This window comes from Lycorma delicatula, chromosome 12 (assembly GCF_047948215.1).
Source record: "Lycorma delicatula isolate Av1 chromosome 12, ASM4794821v1, whole genome shotgun sequence".
Lineage (NCBI taxonomy): Eukaryota > Metazoa > Arthropoda > Insecta > Hemiptera > Fulgoridae > Lycorma > Lycorma delicatula.
The window spans coordinates 13,505,978-13,522,412 of NC_134466.1; the positions used below are offsets into that span (position 1 = coordinate 13,505,978).

At 33.2% G+C, this 16,435-nt stretch overlaps 1 protein-coding gene across 1 annotated transcript in view; it reads right to left on the minus strand.

The window, feature by feature from the left end:
* Positions 1-295: 295 nt before the first annotated feature.
* LOC142333355 (doublesex- and mab-3-related transcription factor A2-like) overlaps positions 296-16,435 on the minus strand; it is a 44,028-nt gene continuing 27,888 nt past the window's right edge. The window contains exons 3-7 of the mRNA XM_075380378.1: positions 14,923-15,049; positions 9,576-9,816; positions 6,991-7,208; positions 2,742-2,982; positions 296-449 (exon numbers count right to left, since the gene is read on the minus strand). Of these exons, the coding sequence (XP_075236493.1) occupies positions 347-449; positions 2,742-2,982; positions 6,991-7,208; positions 9,576-9,816; positions 14,923-15,049 (930 nt within the window). The 3' untranslated portion in view covers positions 296-346. The remainder of the gene's footprint in view (positions 450-2,741; positions 2,983-6,990; positions 7,209-9,575; positions 9,817-14,922; positions 15,050-16,435) is intronic.

Here is a 16,435-nt window from a genome sequence, read left to right on the forward strand (position 1 = left end):
TTAACTATAAAAATCTACCCAAAAAAATTCATTTTTTCTATTTCTTATTAATCACGCAGACATAGGTTTATATAATAAAATATTTCCTTTTATAGTACAACCACAACAACAATAATAACAGTAAAATTGTTTTTTTTTTTTAAATTTAGTAATATATTTTTAAAGTCAGTTTTGTTCTTTTACTTTTTAATAAAAATATTTTATTTATTTAAAACTTAAATACTATAACAATAAAGTAAGGTCTCTTAAAATAAAATAATAATATTAATTCACTATAAAAAATAAATTACTGCAGATTGAGTTGAAGATTTTTTTAATCGTAATAATAAAAAAAAATTTTCTCTAATTAATTCGTATTTGGTGTACATTCATGGCAACTGCAACTAGGACCCAGTGGTGGTTGATGCAATAACGGTATAGTCTGGTAAAGCGGCAACAAGGACGTTCCACTGAAAAAAAAAAATTATTTTAATATTAAAATAAATATTACATTTTTATAGTAAAATATATCATTTAAATTTTAAAATATTGCTGGTTACTTATTATTAATCGTTTATTATGAAAATGAAAATAAGAGTTTCAACGAATGGACTGCAAAAACTTTCAGAAACAAAGGTTTTGCAATGAAAAAACTGTGCAAGATATTTTACGACTTGACCGGCGCAGCCGGGAAGTCATGCAGTACTTTGTCAGTTTTTGCCTTTCTGTACTTTTAACCTTGATTTACCTTTAAATCCCATAGATTTCTACTCAAAAAGACAATATTACACATATGCAGTCGATTCAATCTAACATTCAAAGAACTTATAAGAATAACACCGCGGTACGTAAATATGAAACGATACTGTTTATGATTTAAAAATCTCATACTTAACTGGAAATAATGATCGATTTCCCCTAAAGATTTCAGTGTAAATTAGAAAGACATAATATTTAATCATCAGACGATACCGACAATCTTCCCAACGAAATAAATTTAAAAAGAAAGCAGGAAAGAGTTACGAAATTTTCCCAGCATATCTTTCCTAAATATCTATCCCAGATAGATATTTCTTGAAATCCACTTTCGGGTCGTGAAATATTAACGACTATTATTTTTACTTGTAATCGATCAAATAAATTATGTAAGACAAATAGGAAATCGATTTTAGATAACAAATTTTTAACTGTGGGAAAAGTGAACGCTAGTAACATTCATCGGCGACTGATAACCGTTTATGGTGATCAGACTATCGATCGAAGTATTATTACTAACTGGACGGTAAAATTTCGTGCACTAGAACAGGGGTGGCCAACTTTTCTGTATATAAGATCGACATTTATCTTAAAAGTGTGTCGCGATCGACTTGTTGTCATAGGCGTCTAAGGGGAAGGAGGGGTGTGAAATGCATACTATGTTTATACACTATGTTTCAGTATAAGGTGCATTCCAGCGAAGTATGGCTAGATATGTAAAATATATTATTTTTTAAATCACTTATTAAGTTTTCGAGATATAGGCTCATGAAGAAAATAAATTTCCAGAACCAAATTTGATAGCAGCATTCCGTACATGCGGTACTTAAAAACTTCGATTTTCCGACACTTTTTAAGATAGATTTTTACTAACATAAAATGCAATACTGCACTTTAAGTATAAAAACAAATACCGACTTCTTAATTTAAATAGAATTATTGTTATTCCTAATATATTTGTAGTACTTTCGCTTATTTTTTTCTGAGTGTAATGACCGCAATTCAGAGATCTTTTGCTGAGAATGCTCACTTATCAAGTAAATAGATAGGTAAGAAAAGCAATTTAATTTAAAACGAAGAAAAGGTACTTACATTTTAAACAGAAAAAAATTGAAACTCAACGTGGTCACCGAGGATAAATAATATTGATTACTAATAATACTGAATACAAAAGAAAAGAAGCTACCTTATGACACTAGCAAATATTCAATCTAATTGACTGTGTTCTTCGATGAGTCGAGTCGTAACTGTTGCGTTCATGCGTTGCGCCCGGTGACAAGCGTAACGCATAAGTCAAAATGTATTGTGCTGGGTGGGCGGAGATCACAGTGTCAGGCTGTCAGAATTCTAGGAATTTATGACCTTGGCAAATTCCCAGAATGCGTTAAACTATTGCTAGAAAGTTTTGTCGCTTCAAAGTCCATGGTACCCGGAATTCCACCCCAAATATTGCGAGCGATCAACGATCGACCAAAATTGGCATCGCGATCGACTTGTTGGCCACCCCTACACTAGAAGCCGGTAGGTAGAACGAGCTTAGATCTTATAAAGGATGAACCTCATAGCGGTCTACCGCTTTCTGTAACAAATGAGAACTCATATGAAGTTGAAATTTGAACTTAATCCAAATTTTTTAATATAACCTTCCGTAGTTCATTAGATTTGGGCCCCTATGATTATCAATTTTTTCCGCAGTTAAATACGGATATTAAGGATATTTATTTTTTTACGGATGATGAAATTTAAGGAAGCGGTAAGGATCGTGGAAAAAGGAAAGAACGCCAGAATTTTTCATTGACGGAATGAGAAAACCGTTAACACTAGGGAGAAATGTAATTGATGACTGCGTGGAAAAATAATTGTAAGTTTTTATAGAAAATAAAAAATACTTTTATTGCGTCATATTTGTTTCGTTTAACTATTTCTTTTAATTTGTGAGTTATGAGCTATTACGCATTACATTTCAGCCAACCGTCATCTTTAATTAAGAGAGAAACACTACCGACCTGAATGACGGTGCAGGAGTATGAAAAAAGGTTGCCGAACGTGGTGCCAACATATTGAGTAGTCTACCGCTACACGGTAATACTTGGTGAGCTTGAGGAGGTTCCATTTGATCAGCGGTAATGTTGCCGGTATTTCTTATATTAATACCAGCACCTGCCGAACTAAGAAACGGTCTAAATGCTGATAATCTCATATCGGCATTTATTAAATCCTGATGTTCTTTATTTCTCTCTCTGTCATCTGTAAGAAAAAAAAAATATTTTTAAATTAAAAAAATTGATATAATTATACGTGTACATATATTCATACCGTGATTTATATTATAAAAGAAAAAGCTGACAGCACAGATGTAGGACTTTCCCGTCACGCGGCTTTAACCGCCTTCCGGGAAAGTACTACAACTGAGGGTTGTTTCTGATGTACGGCTTACACACACATCTTAATCTAAATATTATTAATTTATTTAATTCTACCGTTCACCTGTGACGTCACAACATAACAGTAGTCACAACGGTATCGGTGGATGCGGCGGGAGTCCTGGCCGGGGTACCGTCGATCCAGTTACGGGGAACCCAAATAAAGCGGATCTATGAGGGCATGAACAGGGAAGATGCCGCTAATCTCTTGCTGCAAGAATGGCAAGAGAAGTGGAAGGGCCGCTACGACTGGGGCGTGGACAAAGAAACTTATAACTGAGCTAAGACCGTAGCTGGAGACGAAACACGGCAACGTGGCGTACTACTTGTCACAATTCTTCTCCGGTCACGGAGGATTTGGTATATAATTACACAGGTTTAGAAGAAGGGAGCTACAAATTGTGTGTAATGCGGTCAAAAGGACACTACCTATCACACCTTTTTTGAATGTGTACGTTGGGAGGATCTAAGAGCAAGATATAACGTACAAGAAATTACCCCGTAAATACAACAAAGTATTTGCTGAGGGGTAAAGAGGAATAACTTACAATAGAGAGATTCGTGGCTGAGGTTATACGAGCAAAGATAGTGGATTACAAGAAATGGGAGGAGTTACTTTAAGAGAAAAGAAAAAAACACATAACGACCGAGATCTGGCTGCTGGGGCAGGGTCCGAGAACGGCTTAGCCGGGCCCGGTGTTGCTGGTCTTAGCGGTTAGAGACAGAGGCAAAATAAAAATAAGGAAAAGATCCGGAACAAGCGAGCTGACCTGCCATGCCGGATGTACTGCCGGTAGGCGGGGAAGCTCATTAGAGTCACAAGGACACTCCTATGGGCTGAGTAATTGTTGATTGTTGAGCCGGCCCAGAGGAGCAAGGGAACAAACACAAAAAAAAATAGCAGTAGTGTAGAGCATTTTTTGTGGTAGGGGGGTGAAATTTTGCAAAACTTTTTTTTGTTGCAAATATTGTTATTTTTTAATCGTTAACTAGTGCGTTTAAAAAAAATATGACCTTAATTAGGCGATATCTGGGGATACTGAGGGCAACCTTGCTCTATAGCCTCATTCCCTTGATTTTTTAAGCTGAAAATTTAATGGGTCCCATACCCTGTACGTAGAAGTAATCTGACCAAGTTTGGTAAAAATCGGTGCAGTAGTTCTGGATATGTAAGGTGATTTAGAGGTCAACATCGAACACACCCACGTACATACGAAAATTAACATCCGGGATATTTCCATCCTGTTTTTTGGGTTTTTACGAATCAAAACGTCAATATTCGGTGAAAACCGCATTTACCCAAATCGGACCGATTTCAATACTTACCCTTTGTAGATTTATAGCTCTCTGCTATAGCGCTATCTAAACGGGACAATATCTGAATAGATAGTTGTTTTTTTTTTTTTAATAAAGAAATCTGGGTAATTGATACTCAATCCACCGGGTTGGTCTAGTGGTGAACGCTTCTTCCCAAATCAAATAATTTGTAAGTCGAGAGTTCCAGCGTTCAAGACCTAGTAAAGTCAGTTATTTTTAAACAGATTTCAATACTAGATCGTGGATACCGGTGTTCTTTGGTGGTCGGGTTTCAATTAACCACACATCTCAGGAATGGTCGAACTGAGACTGTACAAGACTAAACTTCATTTACACTTATACATATCATCCTCTGAAGTATTATCTGAAAGGTAATTACCGGAGGCTAAACAGGAAAAAGAAAGAAAAGAGTAACTGATACCCGGGCTTCTATCTGGTATCAATTACTCGCAAAATGTTATTCGCTTTAATTCTTCCCGCTGAAATTCATCCTGCTGAGTAAATTACAAAAACGTATTCCTCTACTTTAGAAAATGACAATAAAGTTTCAATGAAACTTTATTAAAATTCTATTTTATTTCATTTTCATCACTCTAATATGCAACCTTAATCAGTAAATCATAAAAAAAACAGTTTCTGAAAAAAGAACTGAAGATCCATATCTTTTTAGTTTAAAATAAAAAAAGAAAATTTGTAAGGAATGCTGATCAAAAAGGGGAGAGAATTTTATTATTTCATCTATTATTTTTTTCCCTGTTTTTAATTTTCTTAAAATACATCCTAAGCACGTAAATGCCAAAAATTTATTTTTCACCTATAAACGACCGCCTCACAATAGTAACTATTTCTACTGAAGATATATCTTATTAATAATTTAGCTTTGGTAATTTCGATTATATATATATATATATATATATATATATATATATATATATATATATATATATTTGTTAAACCTATGTAAAAAAAAATAAATAAAACAATACAATGAACCACATAGTAATGAACACTTAATAAACTGAAGTAATTTACAGGTAAATTCTTAATTTTACAGTTCATTAGTACTTACGAAAAATTACGTCACTCAACTGCCTAAGAAATACGTAAAACAATTAATACTTAGATTTATTAAATCATTATATTTGCGTAATGATTTTAATAGATGAAAAATCAAAATTAAATTTAACAGTATTTTCTAAATTAAATTTCGAGAAACCTGGCAATAACCTGTAAAAGACAGACTTGACTTAATTGTCAATTAACATTTCACTACGAAAAACCAGATAATATTATTAAAACAGGTTTTAATTAAGAACACATTGTTCAACCGGTTATGAAGTTCTATTTTCAAGAATTTACGCCTATATCTTAATGTATACATACCGTGAAAGACTAATATCTGCCAAATATCGATATCCTCCGGTGAACATCGACACATACCAAATAGGTCGGTGAAAGAACGAAATATTTACTTATTCGGACCTTCACCGGTATATTCGACAAACACAGATAAGCTTTGGTGAGGATCGAAACGATAAGTAAAAACTGAAAAAAGAAAAAAATCACCCGATACCAATCTCTGAGGTAAATAGATTACGAGAAACCCTCGTAAAAAAAAAGTTTAAATTTAAGCTAAACATAACCTACGCTCGCTAACCTCGTCGAATTAAAATTAAACATACAAATCGTCTAATATACGTTAAATGTTATTCTCCAACATTGGAGGCGATTAATCAAATTCACCGGACTTTTAAAAAAATTTAATCAAATTTTCAGCATTTTATAAATGCAATCTTTCGACCGATTAATTTCCAGATTTTCTTTACTTATGTTTTACTCTTGTAAACCCTCTGACATCCGTAATTTTTTAAAGGTGTCTGTTTTTAATCAGTTATATTTTAAATTTTAAGTCTTTTTTAAATCGTTTTCATCCAGTTTATTTCTGGTTTCCTGTTTTATAGAAAAAAAAATTAAAATTAAGTTCTTAATCGTTCAGAAAAAGATGAACAAAGAACATAAAGCTTCGCTTTTTGATTATCTCCGTGATTTTCGTTATTTACAATTTTGTCTTTTTTATTTGGTATAAAAATAATTTTATCAATTTAATGAAATCATTTTTTGCACTAACACGTGTATACTGTCGCTGAATGAAAATTAAATAATATTAATTAGAATTTACCAGAAATTACATTACTCGCCTACGAAAACTACGAAACAGTAAGAGATATTTTTATTAAATCTGTGATATAACGAGAATAGATAATCTCTTTATTATAGAACGGATATTTTGAGTTGTAGAAATGACAGCTGTCATTAAACTTTAATTTCCATCTGATATTTTAGTTACAAGGCTAAATTTACTCGTAAAACTTTTTTTAAAGTTAAAATAATTGTAATAATAAAATGATTACTTAAATCGCTGTAGCGGTTCTTTAATTTTAAGAAAACATCTGTGATAATAAAGAATATTACAACCATTCTGATTCACTTATAAAGATATACAGTATCTACTTACGACTTATATTTGTATGAGCTATTTCGTTCCACATTGTTATTTGGTTGTTTCTTTGTACTGCTGTGTTATTATTACTATTTATATTATTCGTATTATTATGATTTGAAGATGATCTTCCTGTAACCAGTGATTTCTGAATACCAGTTTGAGCAACACATTGTTCAATTGCTTTCAATAAATCATGACCGCTTCTTCTTAATACTAACTCCAAAACAGATCTGAAACAAAAAACAATTACTTTGTAGAAAAAGAAAGTAATAATAATAACAAAATCTGGAAATCTTTTTATAAAAATAATACTGTAAGGAGTATATTACGGGGTTGAATATTTTAGGGTTAATTATTTACAGGAGACGAATATTTTGCTACGACTGTACAAGTAAGGATCAAAACAACAGATCTTTTTTCTTGACACACTAGTGGTGAACGCGTCTAACCAAAGCGAGATTTGGAAGTCGAGACTTCCAGCGTTCAAGTCCTAGTAAAGTCAGTTATTTTTACACGGATTTGAATACTATATCTTGGATACCGGTGTTCTTTGGTGGTCGGGTTTCAATTAACCACACATCTCAGGAACGGTCGAACTGAGACTATACAAGACTGCATTTCATTTACACTCATACATATCATCCTCTGAAGTATTATCTGAAAGGTACCTAAACAGGAAAAAAAAGAAAAAAAAAAGCTTTTGACACAACCCACCGGGTCTAGTGGTGAACGCGTCTTCGCAAATCACCTGATTTCGAAGTCGAGAGTTTTAAGGTTCAAATCCTAGTAAAATCACTTACTTTTATACGGATTTGAATACTAGATCGTGGAATACTGGTGTTCTTTGGTGGTTGGGTTTCAACTAACTACACATCTCAGGAATGATCGACCTGAGACTGTACAAGACGACACTCATACATAAAATCCTCATTCATCCTCTGAAGTAATACCTGACGGTGATTCCCGGATGCTAAACAGGAAAGAAAAAAATCTGAAAAACGAAATTTTTCATGATCACAATATTTCCTTTACTTTGTACAAAGAACTAAAAATGGACAACTTTTATTCATTTATTCCTTTCTTCATTTTTATTTCCTTGTACGAAGTAATGGATCGCGAAAAATTTCGGTTTTCAGATTTAAAGAAAAATATCCATTTTGATCATCCCTGAATCCATTTTGACAAGTTTCGGCGTGACGTCTGTACGTACGTATGTATGTATGTATCTCGCATAACTCAAAAACGATTAGCTGTAGGATGTTGAAATTTGGATTTAGAACTGTTGTAACATCTAATTGTGCACTTCCCTTCTTGATTGCAATCGACTGTACTAAAAGTGTCCAAATAAGCCCAAAAACCCCCAAAAAATTGGATTATGGTTTTTTTCTTAACTGCAGTAATAAGTTCTCATCGAGAGCTTTTCAACGATATATCGTAAGTGGTACTTATTTTCATCGGTTTCGAGAGTTATAGCCAAATCAAGTTTTAATTAATTCATATATTTGGATCAAGGGGAAGGCACATCAGTTCAAACCAGACTTCATCTCCTGTTTTTTAATTGAAATATATTGATTTATTAATAATTATTAACCTCTGTTTGTAAAAAAACGTTTTACAATAAATAATAATCCAATAATAACAATAAAAAAAAAATATGAAAAAATATCAGAAGTTATTAATGAAATAAAATTTTACGTACATTTCATTTAAAAAAAAATGTGTATGTAATTTAATAGGCGTACAAGGAAGTCATGTGGTGTCCATATCAGATTTTTTTTCTTCATGCCACCGAGTCGGTCTAGAGGTGAACTCATCATCGAAAATCAACTTATTTCGAAATCGAGAGTTCTAAGGATTTACTTTATACGGATTTGAATACTTGATCGCGGATATCGGTGTTCTTTGGTGGTCGGTTTTCAGTTAACCACAAGTCTCAGGAACGGTCAACAGAGACGAACGTGTGTTGACGAAATTTGAAAAAAAAAGCACTGGTGCGGAGATTAGTTAAAAAATTTCATGAAACGTGAAACCAGACGCACGTTTCACCAGAAACGTGTGCGAGGAAGTTCGGTTTTAACTACGCAAATCGTACAGGATAATTATAGCGGTTATAAGATTTCCTCGAAAATCTTTCTGGAGATTAAGACTAGTGAAAGAACATTTCACTAGGTTCAGGTTTATTTAGAACCCGCACATTTTCTTCCCCTACATTGATCACCCCTACACCCACAAAAAATGATCGGTTTCCAGGCGACGAATAATAGGACCCTTTTTTTAAAAAAAATCTATAGATGCTGTTGTTTACCCAGAAATTATCCAACACTTCATAGCCTTGCTGCAAAAGGATGACTGTACTAAGAATAAAAGCACGAATGTTAATTTAGTAGTAATGAATAAGTATAATGTGAAATCATTTTGGTTTCACGCTTAGCTAAAGGATAGAGTAATCCAGGGGAAAAAAGTCACACATTTCTATACTAAAGGGATTGAATTACGTAATTTATTATGTTACTTTATAAAGTTTAAAAACGATAAATATTTAAAACTAAAGTATAACATTTCAATATATTATTATTTTTAATGAAAATTTTGCCAACCTTTTTTTGTCTGGAAATAATCTAACAAGAAGTTCTAATGATGATGGTGAAAAATTTGTTGACGAAATATTATTTGATGGTGGTGGATGTATCTGCTCATCCTGTTGATTCTTTTCTTTGTCTTCAGATGCACATTGTACCGGTGACACATCGATAGAGGAATCGGCCGGAGGTGGTGATTCAATATCTTCTGAACTTTCCGGTGATTTTGATGAAGAAGGTTGTTCTTGAGTATTTTCTCCTTTAAAATAAAATGGTAAATCATGATTGATCATATAATTAAAGGTTTTTATGACTAATAATAATAATAAAAAAGAAAATACGAATTATTTTAGAAATTACCGTTGCAGTATTTATAATAAGGAAAAACAAGATTCATTTTTTCAAATTTTTAGAACTGACGATTTAATAATTGAATAATTGTTTTTTATGCGCCAGAAAATTAACTAAAAAACTCAACGTTAGACTGGCATCAATCTGTACATAAATCGATTTGATTCTGATCGTAGTACAAACTCATATTTAAAAATTATCTTTTGTTTATTCAGTCGTAATATGCAAACCAAACATTTTATAGAAATCATCATTACTTCTCAAGAATTGTACATTGTCTGAAAAAAAAAGTTTTTTCTGTTACATGTATTTTTACGCATCATAATATTTCAAATCTAAAAACCAAATTGAACGGAGGGCAGGACTTAAACGGCCCGTAAACGGATTTAAAGAAAATTGATTTCTAGGGAATTATATAGTCTACAGCAGGGGTTGACGTCCGCGGGTGCCATAGCACCCTCGATGAGATTTTTATACTTCCTCACTATATTACACACCTACTAAGCCCAGTAACCTATCGACATCGCCCGTCTATAAGACAATATAATTACGCAAGCTCAGTGTCAGCAAATACCAATCAAGGTCATAAGCTGACACACTTGTTCTTAGCACGTAGGAATATTCTCGCTTCTGATAAATTGGTAGTACGTTACCGTATTCTGAGTATAGATTATTGTCTATATTTTATTATTTACACCATAACCGTATCACGCAAGATAGTCGCGCCTTTTACTATCGAATACGTATCGTACTGGTTAAACGGATTTTATAAATAACCCATAATGAATAACTGTAAAAGAAAAAGTATTTATTGTTTACATATTGAAGAACAATTTTGTTTATTGACTTTAAAGGTAAATGTATCTGCTTATTGTGTAATAATGGTGTGGCGCCCCAATAACGGTTGAATTTATTTTTCTCCCTAACTGACAAAACAGGTTGCCGACCTGGCCTATAGTATGATGTCGTACCTAGTATTTGCTTCTCTTTAGTTTTGTCTTGTATTCAACCTTTGGAATGTCCCTTTTCAATCTTCAGCAATAATCGGCAACCTTATTCGGGCTCCATTTTCCCCGGTAGCTTATTTTCATCGTTGATGTATCCTGACGAAAGCGTTCATCGAACTCATCACTTACGTCAGCAAAATTAGGTGGGGAAAAAAGTAAAAATATGTTTAAAAGATGTGTATTTTTTAGACACATATTATATTCCATTTTTTTTTTTCAAGAAGTTCACTCACCAATTCTGTACCTATTTTAGCTTTCTTCATGCAACGGAATGATTTAACAATATTTTGAAAACATGTCTGTGCTGTTTTCTCATATATATTCAAATTCCTCTCAAATTTCGAATCCTTGATTAGATTATGTATCGATGCGTCTCAGTGATCCTGGGATTTTCTGTCGACATCCGGTGTCGAGTAGGTAGCACCTCGGCATTTCGTGCGGAGGTCCCGGGTTTGAATCCCGATGTGGCATACGCTACCGATTTTCACCGGACTAGTGACCGCAGCTGTTGATGCCTGCTCTTTCATAACAAAAAACTGGGACTTGCTTTTAATATCATTGGTCATTACGATTTACTACTTTGATAAAATTTTTGATCAAACCAAGTTTTACGCGTAACGGCGGAATATATACATTTCTTCGGATTTACAAGACTTTAACAAATTACATTCTACTGCCCGGCTATGAGTCTTTCTGTCGTCGGCCAGTCATTTTTAATGTAACGGTTTTTCCTGTCTTTACTTTTTCACTCGTATAGGAAACAATAGTAATCGTTCTAGTACATTCGAGTCCTAATGAAATGTATATAAATTAATGTTTCTACTTACCAACAATTTTCAATGGTTGTGCCCTAGCGCTTTCAGAGTCACTTCTCTATAATAGTCGTAAACATCTTACGGACATCACGTTACATTCTTACTGACGTATAAATTATTCTATTATTTGACGTTCGACTATTATGAAAATAAAACTTTAACTTAAATTTAATTATAATTACACATAGAGAATTTATATACATGAATATTAAATTAACAACTTCAATAAAATCCCTAACGATGGAGAAGTGACTCCGAAAGCGCTAGGATACATACATTAAAAACTGTTAGTAGTGGAAACATTAATTTATACAAATTGTGTTAATACCGACGGTGCCAAACGCTTAGAAAATTAAATTTAATGAAATGGCTATAGCTTTTAGGTCTCCAAATACGCCTGCCAAAAATACTTTTCATACAATATCGTTGACGGTAAATATTTCATATTGCCATACGCTTCCTTCATTTGTGCTTCATAAACAAAACGAATCTATGATTTCTCATTTCCATTAAAGGAAGACAACCTTCAAACTCGTTTTAGAGGTATCCCCATTCCGTATGAATGTGTTACTGTCCTAGTAAATCCGATAAAGAATTTACATCATTGCAATACACTATATTATCTTGTAAGACGAACAGGTGCTGAAATGCTTGCTGCCTAAGACTACTTTTGAGGAGATTTTAACCTGAAGCCGGTAATTCTGACTGCATTTTAGATAAACTAAGATCAATATCGGATCGTTAATTTCTGCTTAGGTAATTTTATGCGGTTCAACTTGTAAATCTGTAAATCATCATAATTTTCTTCATCGTCAACCTTTTTTCATAAATTCCATATTTTTGATGGTAACGGAACAGATAACTCTTCGCTGCGTGGGATAGATTTTATGACTGAAGGAAGACCAATATTTGTAATAGATTCCTTCGATTTTTGTGATACGATGCTGAACTGTAGGCCAATCGTGTAGTGCAATCCAAACTCTATAGAGGATTTACATTCTAGGCATCATATCGTCACCGAAATTCATAATGTAATGGCCGAGTTGAACCTCTCAACACAAAAACTTGTTTCTGCTAGATCCCTAGCCAAGTGGGAATGCCGGGTAATGAACGCGCGGATTCCGACGTTAAAGATGCATGTAGCCGACCGTCTTTCACCACTCACTGTTACTTCTACCGATTTTACTAATTCTGTTAAATAAACTCTTCCAGGAAAGCGGCCTGAACTGCTACAGAAAATAATAAACTCGGACGCATCAAGGATGCTGTGCTTCTACGGAACTCTTCATCAGTGGCGGCTCGCGTATAGGTACTGTGGAAATGCAGCACCCCCTATTTTCACTTGACATTATCGATAAAATTTAATATAATGACTCCCTTTTTCCTTTTATTCTTTCTTTATACTTGTAAAATATATAGTTCTTAAGCAAAATGTCAGTAGCCATCCCTCAGCTTTTGAAAAGGATATAAAACTTGGAACTGTGCGCTTCACAGTTCCAGCGGCGTGGTGTTTGGCTGTTGTGCGCATGCGCACATAAGTAGCTGCAAGAGAGAGAGAGAGAGAGAGAGAGAGAGAGAGAAAGAGAGAGAGAGAGAGAGAGAGAGAGTTGTTTTTTCAATAGTGATCAGAAGAAAGCAAGGGCTCTTTGATCGCCAAATCTGTTCAAAAACACGATGGAAGAGCGAAGAAGAATGTAATTAGTAAAAACTAATTAAGCATGGTTGGGCTATAGTGCTTTTAAGCGGACATTTTATTAAGTTATTATCTAATAATACTAAAAAATATTATCTGTATTAACATCCTGTTATTTATTCAGTTAAACCGTGAACCACATTCTTGAATGTGATATAGTGTAAAATTAGCTTATTATACTTCCAGCTATTCTAATTGATTCATTTTTTCGGTTTTATTATTTTACAGAAAACTTTATCCATGGCATTGAAAAGGCCCAGAAAAAAAATTTCTGAACCAGAAAATTTTAGCTACGAGCCGTCACTGCAGAAATAACCGTCGTGAGGAGGTTATTATTTGCCGTTTGCGAATAGGGCAAGCTAGGCTGACTCATGGATATATGATGATTCAAACCGATGCACCCGTTTGTGTTCGCTGTCACTCCCAACTAACGTTTCACCACATCCTTGTGAACTACTTGTGTTATGCGGCATCGAGGCGTAAATTAAAATTAGGATGAGAGATATTCTAGTAAACAGTATGACAAGATATATAGAATTCTTGGTTCTTAAAGCCGTGCATCTGATTATTTAATAATTATTGTAACGTTTTTTTTTTCTTTTTAGTACAATACATAGTTTTTTCTATTTTCCGTGTGTTATTGGGCGTCTTGTTTGTTAATGTTATTTTTCGTTTTCCTGTTATTTAGTTTATATATCCGTTATTGTTAGTGTATGTTATTAAAGAATTAGTTAATTTATTGTAGAAGCATTGCTTCCGGACGCTAACAACGTACCTTCGTTCTTCAAAACGAATGAAATGTTTTTTTTCTCCCCAAAAAAACGAATGAATCAGAAAAAGTAGGAATTCGTATAACAATCGGTATTCGCATGAAAGTTAAATTAAACCGATTCTCTGGTCTGAGTTATTTCATAGTAAAAAATAGTGATTGAAATTACTATATCAATTATGATATCTTTAATTGAACGGTATGTATATGATAAATTTATTTTCCCTAGAAAGAATGAATCGTTTCAAACATTTGTATCGACTGTATTTTAGGATATAATACGATATTAGTCGCAACGGTTACTTATTCCACACTGAGTCATTTATAATTGTATATATTCAGACACTGACATTTCAATATTAGTAAAAATATTGACTACAACAAATCTTTACAGTTATTTATAGTCTTAATAGAGAAAACAAATTGTTTTGAATTTTTTACAAGTAATTACGAAAAAGAAATGATGCTCTTAGGACAACTTTTGAGGGAATATTTTGGATTCAGCGGTAAATTTTTTTTTTCACCCTACCGGTAAAAAATATATTAGAATAAGTTAAAATCACGTATGTAACAAAACATTTTTTTTTTGTTTCTAACTAGTATAACAGTTCTCTAGGTTGACCGAATCATTTGAAACATTTCTGTTGGAAGAGAAATCAATATACGTGCAGATATACGAATGAATTTAAATAAAATACTAACAACCAATATTACAGTAACGTTTATTTACCTTGCTCGGGTAGAACCATGTTAAAAATAGGTCCAGGAGGTAAAAAACAAAATTTTTTCCCCGTCATAACTTCGGTTAAACCCAGTGCGATACAATCTTCAGCTGCCTGTTGTCTTTTTAATGCTACCTACAAAAAAAGAAGAAGAAGAAAATTAACGTATGTGTACTAATGTTGAGGTAGTAAAGTTGTAAAGCCGGCCTCCGTGACGCGAGTGGTAAGCCTAAATGCTTTCATTAAAGGTCCCCGGTTCGAATCCCGGTCAGGCGTGGCATTTTCACACGCTACAAAAATTTCATTCGTTTCAAACTCTGAGTCAACACCTGAAGTAGTAAAGGATGGACGATGTAAGGAACTGTTTTTAAATCAATTAGTTTCAATAAAGGAAATATCTTACTTAAAACATGAATTTGTTAGCGGCTATCGAACAATCAGGATGTAACAAAACATTTTTACTTTCTCGGCTACAACGACATATATGCTGCTATAAATATAAAAGGAAAGTATATAGATCGGTAAAAAAAATTGATATTTTTCAGCTTTGTATCTTTAATCTTTGCATTTTTTATTAAAACAATATTTTTAAAAAAAATTATAAATAATGTGCGAGAAAATTTTTTTAAAAGATGTTCCCAAGTCTCCAAAAAATCTACTTTTCTTCGTGCATATGTACGTACTTATGTCGGCCTTATAACTCTAGACTCCTGTGACCGTATTTATTCAAATTTTATAGACAGGTACTACCTTCGAGGGGAATGAATGTTTTAAATTTTTTCAAAAAATTGGTAAAAAAGATGTGGGGGTGATTTGGCTGAAATAAAATTTCAAATCTGAAGTTTTTTTATCGAGGTCACAGATTACCAAAAACCTTTATTTAACATTCATCCCCCTCCTCCGAAAATTACTTTAAATATCTTCTTTTTTTTTTGTTTATCTTGCTTCAGAAAAGGAGTGGATGAGAGTTTGTTGCATCTATACTTTCTAAATCTACATTTTCAACATGTTAACTCACCGGGCTGATCTAATGATCAGCTCTGGTCATCGCAAATCAGCTGATTTCGAAGTCGAGAGTTCTCACGTTCAAATCCTAGTAAAGGCAGTTACTTTTATACGGATTTGAACACTAGATCGTGGATATCGGTGTTCTTTTGCGGTTGGGCTTCACAATTAACCATACTTCTCAGGAATGGTCGACCTGAGACAGTACAAGAATACTGTTTCTGTACTGTTCATTTACATTCATTCATACTCTGAAGTAATACCTTATGGTGCTTCCGGAAGCTAAACAAAAAAATAATTTCTATATCTCTATGCCTTCACACCACTATAAAAATTTATTGTCCACCCCTTTCCGATGGACTTCGGTAAAAAATATTTTACTTAAAAAAAAATATTTTATATTTAAATAAATCTCGCGAGTTACCCGTCGTATTAAAAATGTAAAAATCTTAATTTTTACTTCCTTGTACAAAGTAAAGGAAGTATTGCGATCGTGAAAAATTTCGATTTTCAGAT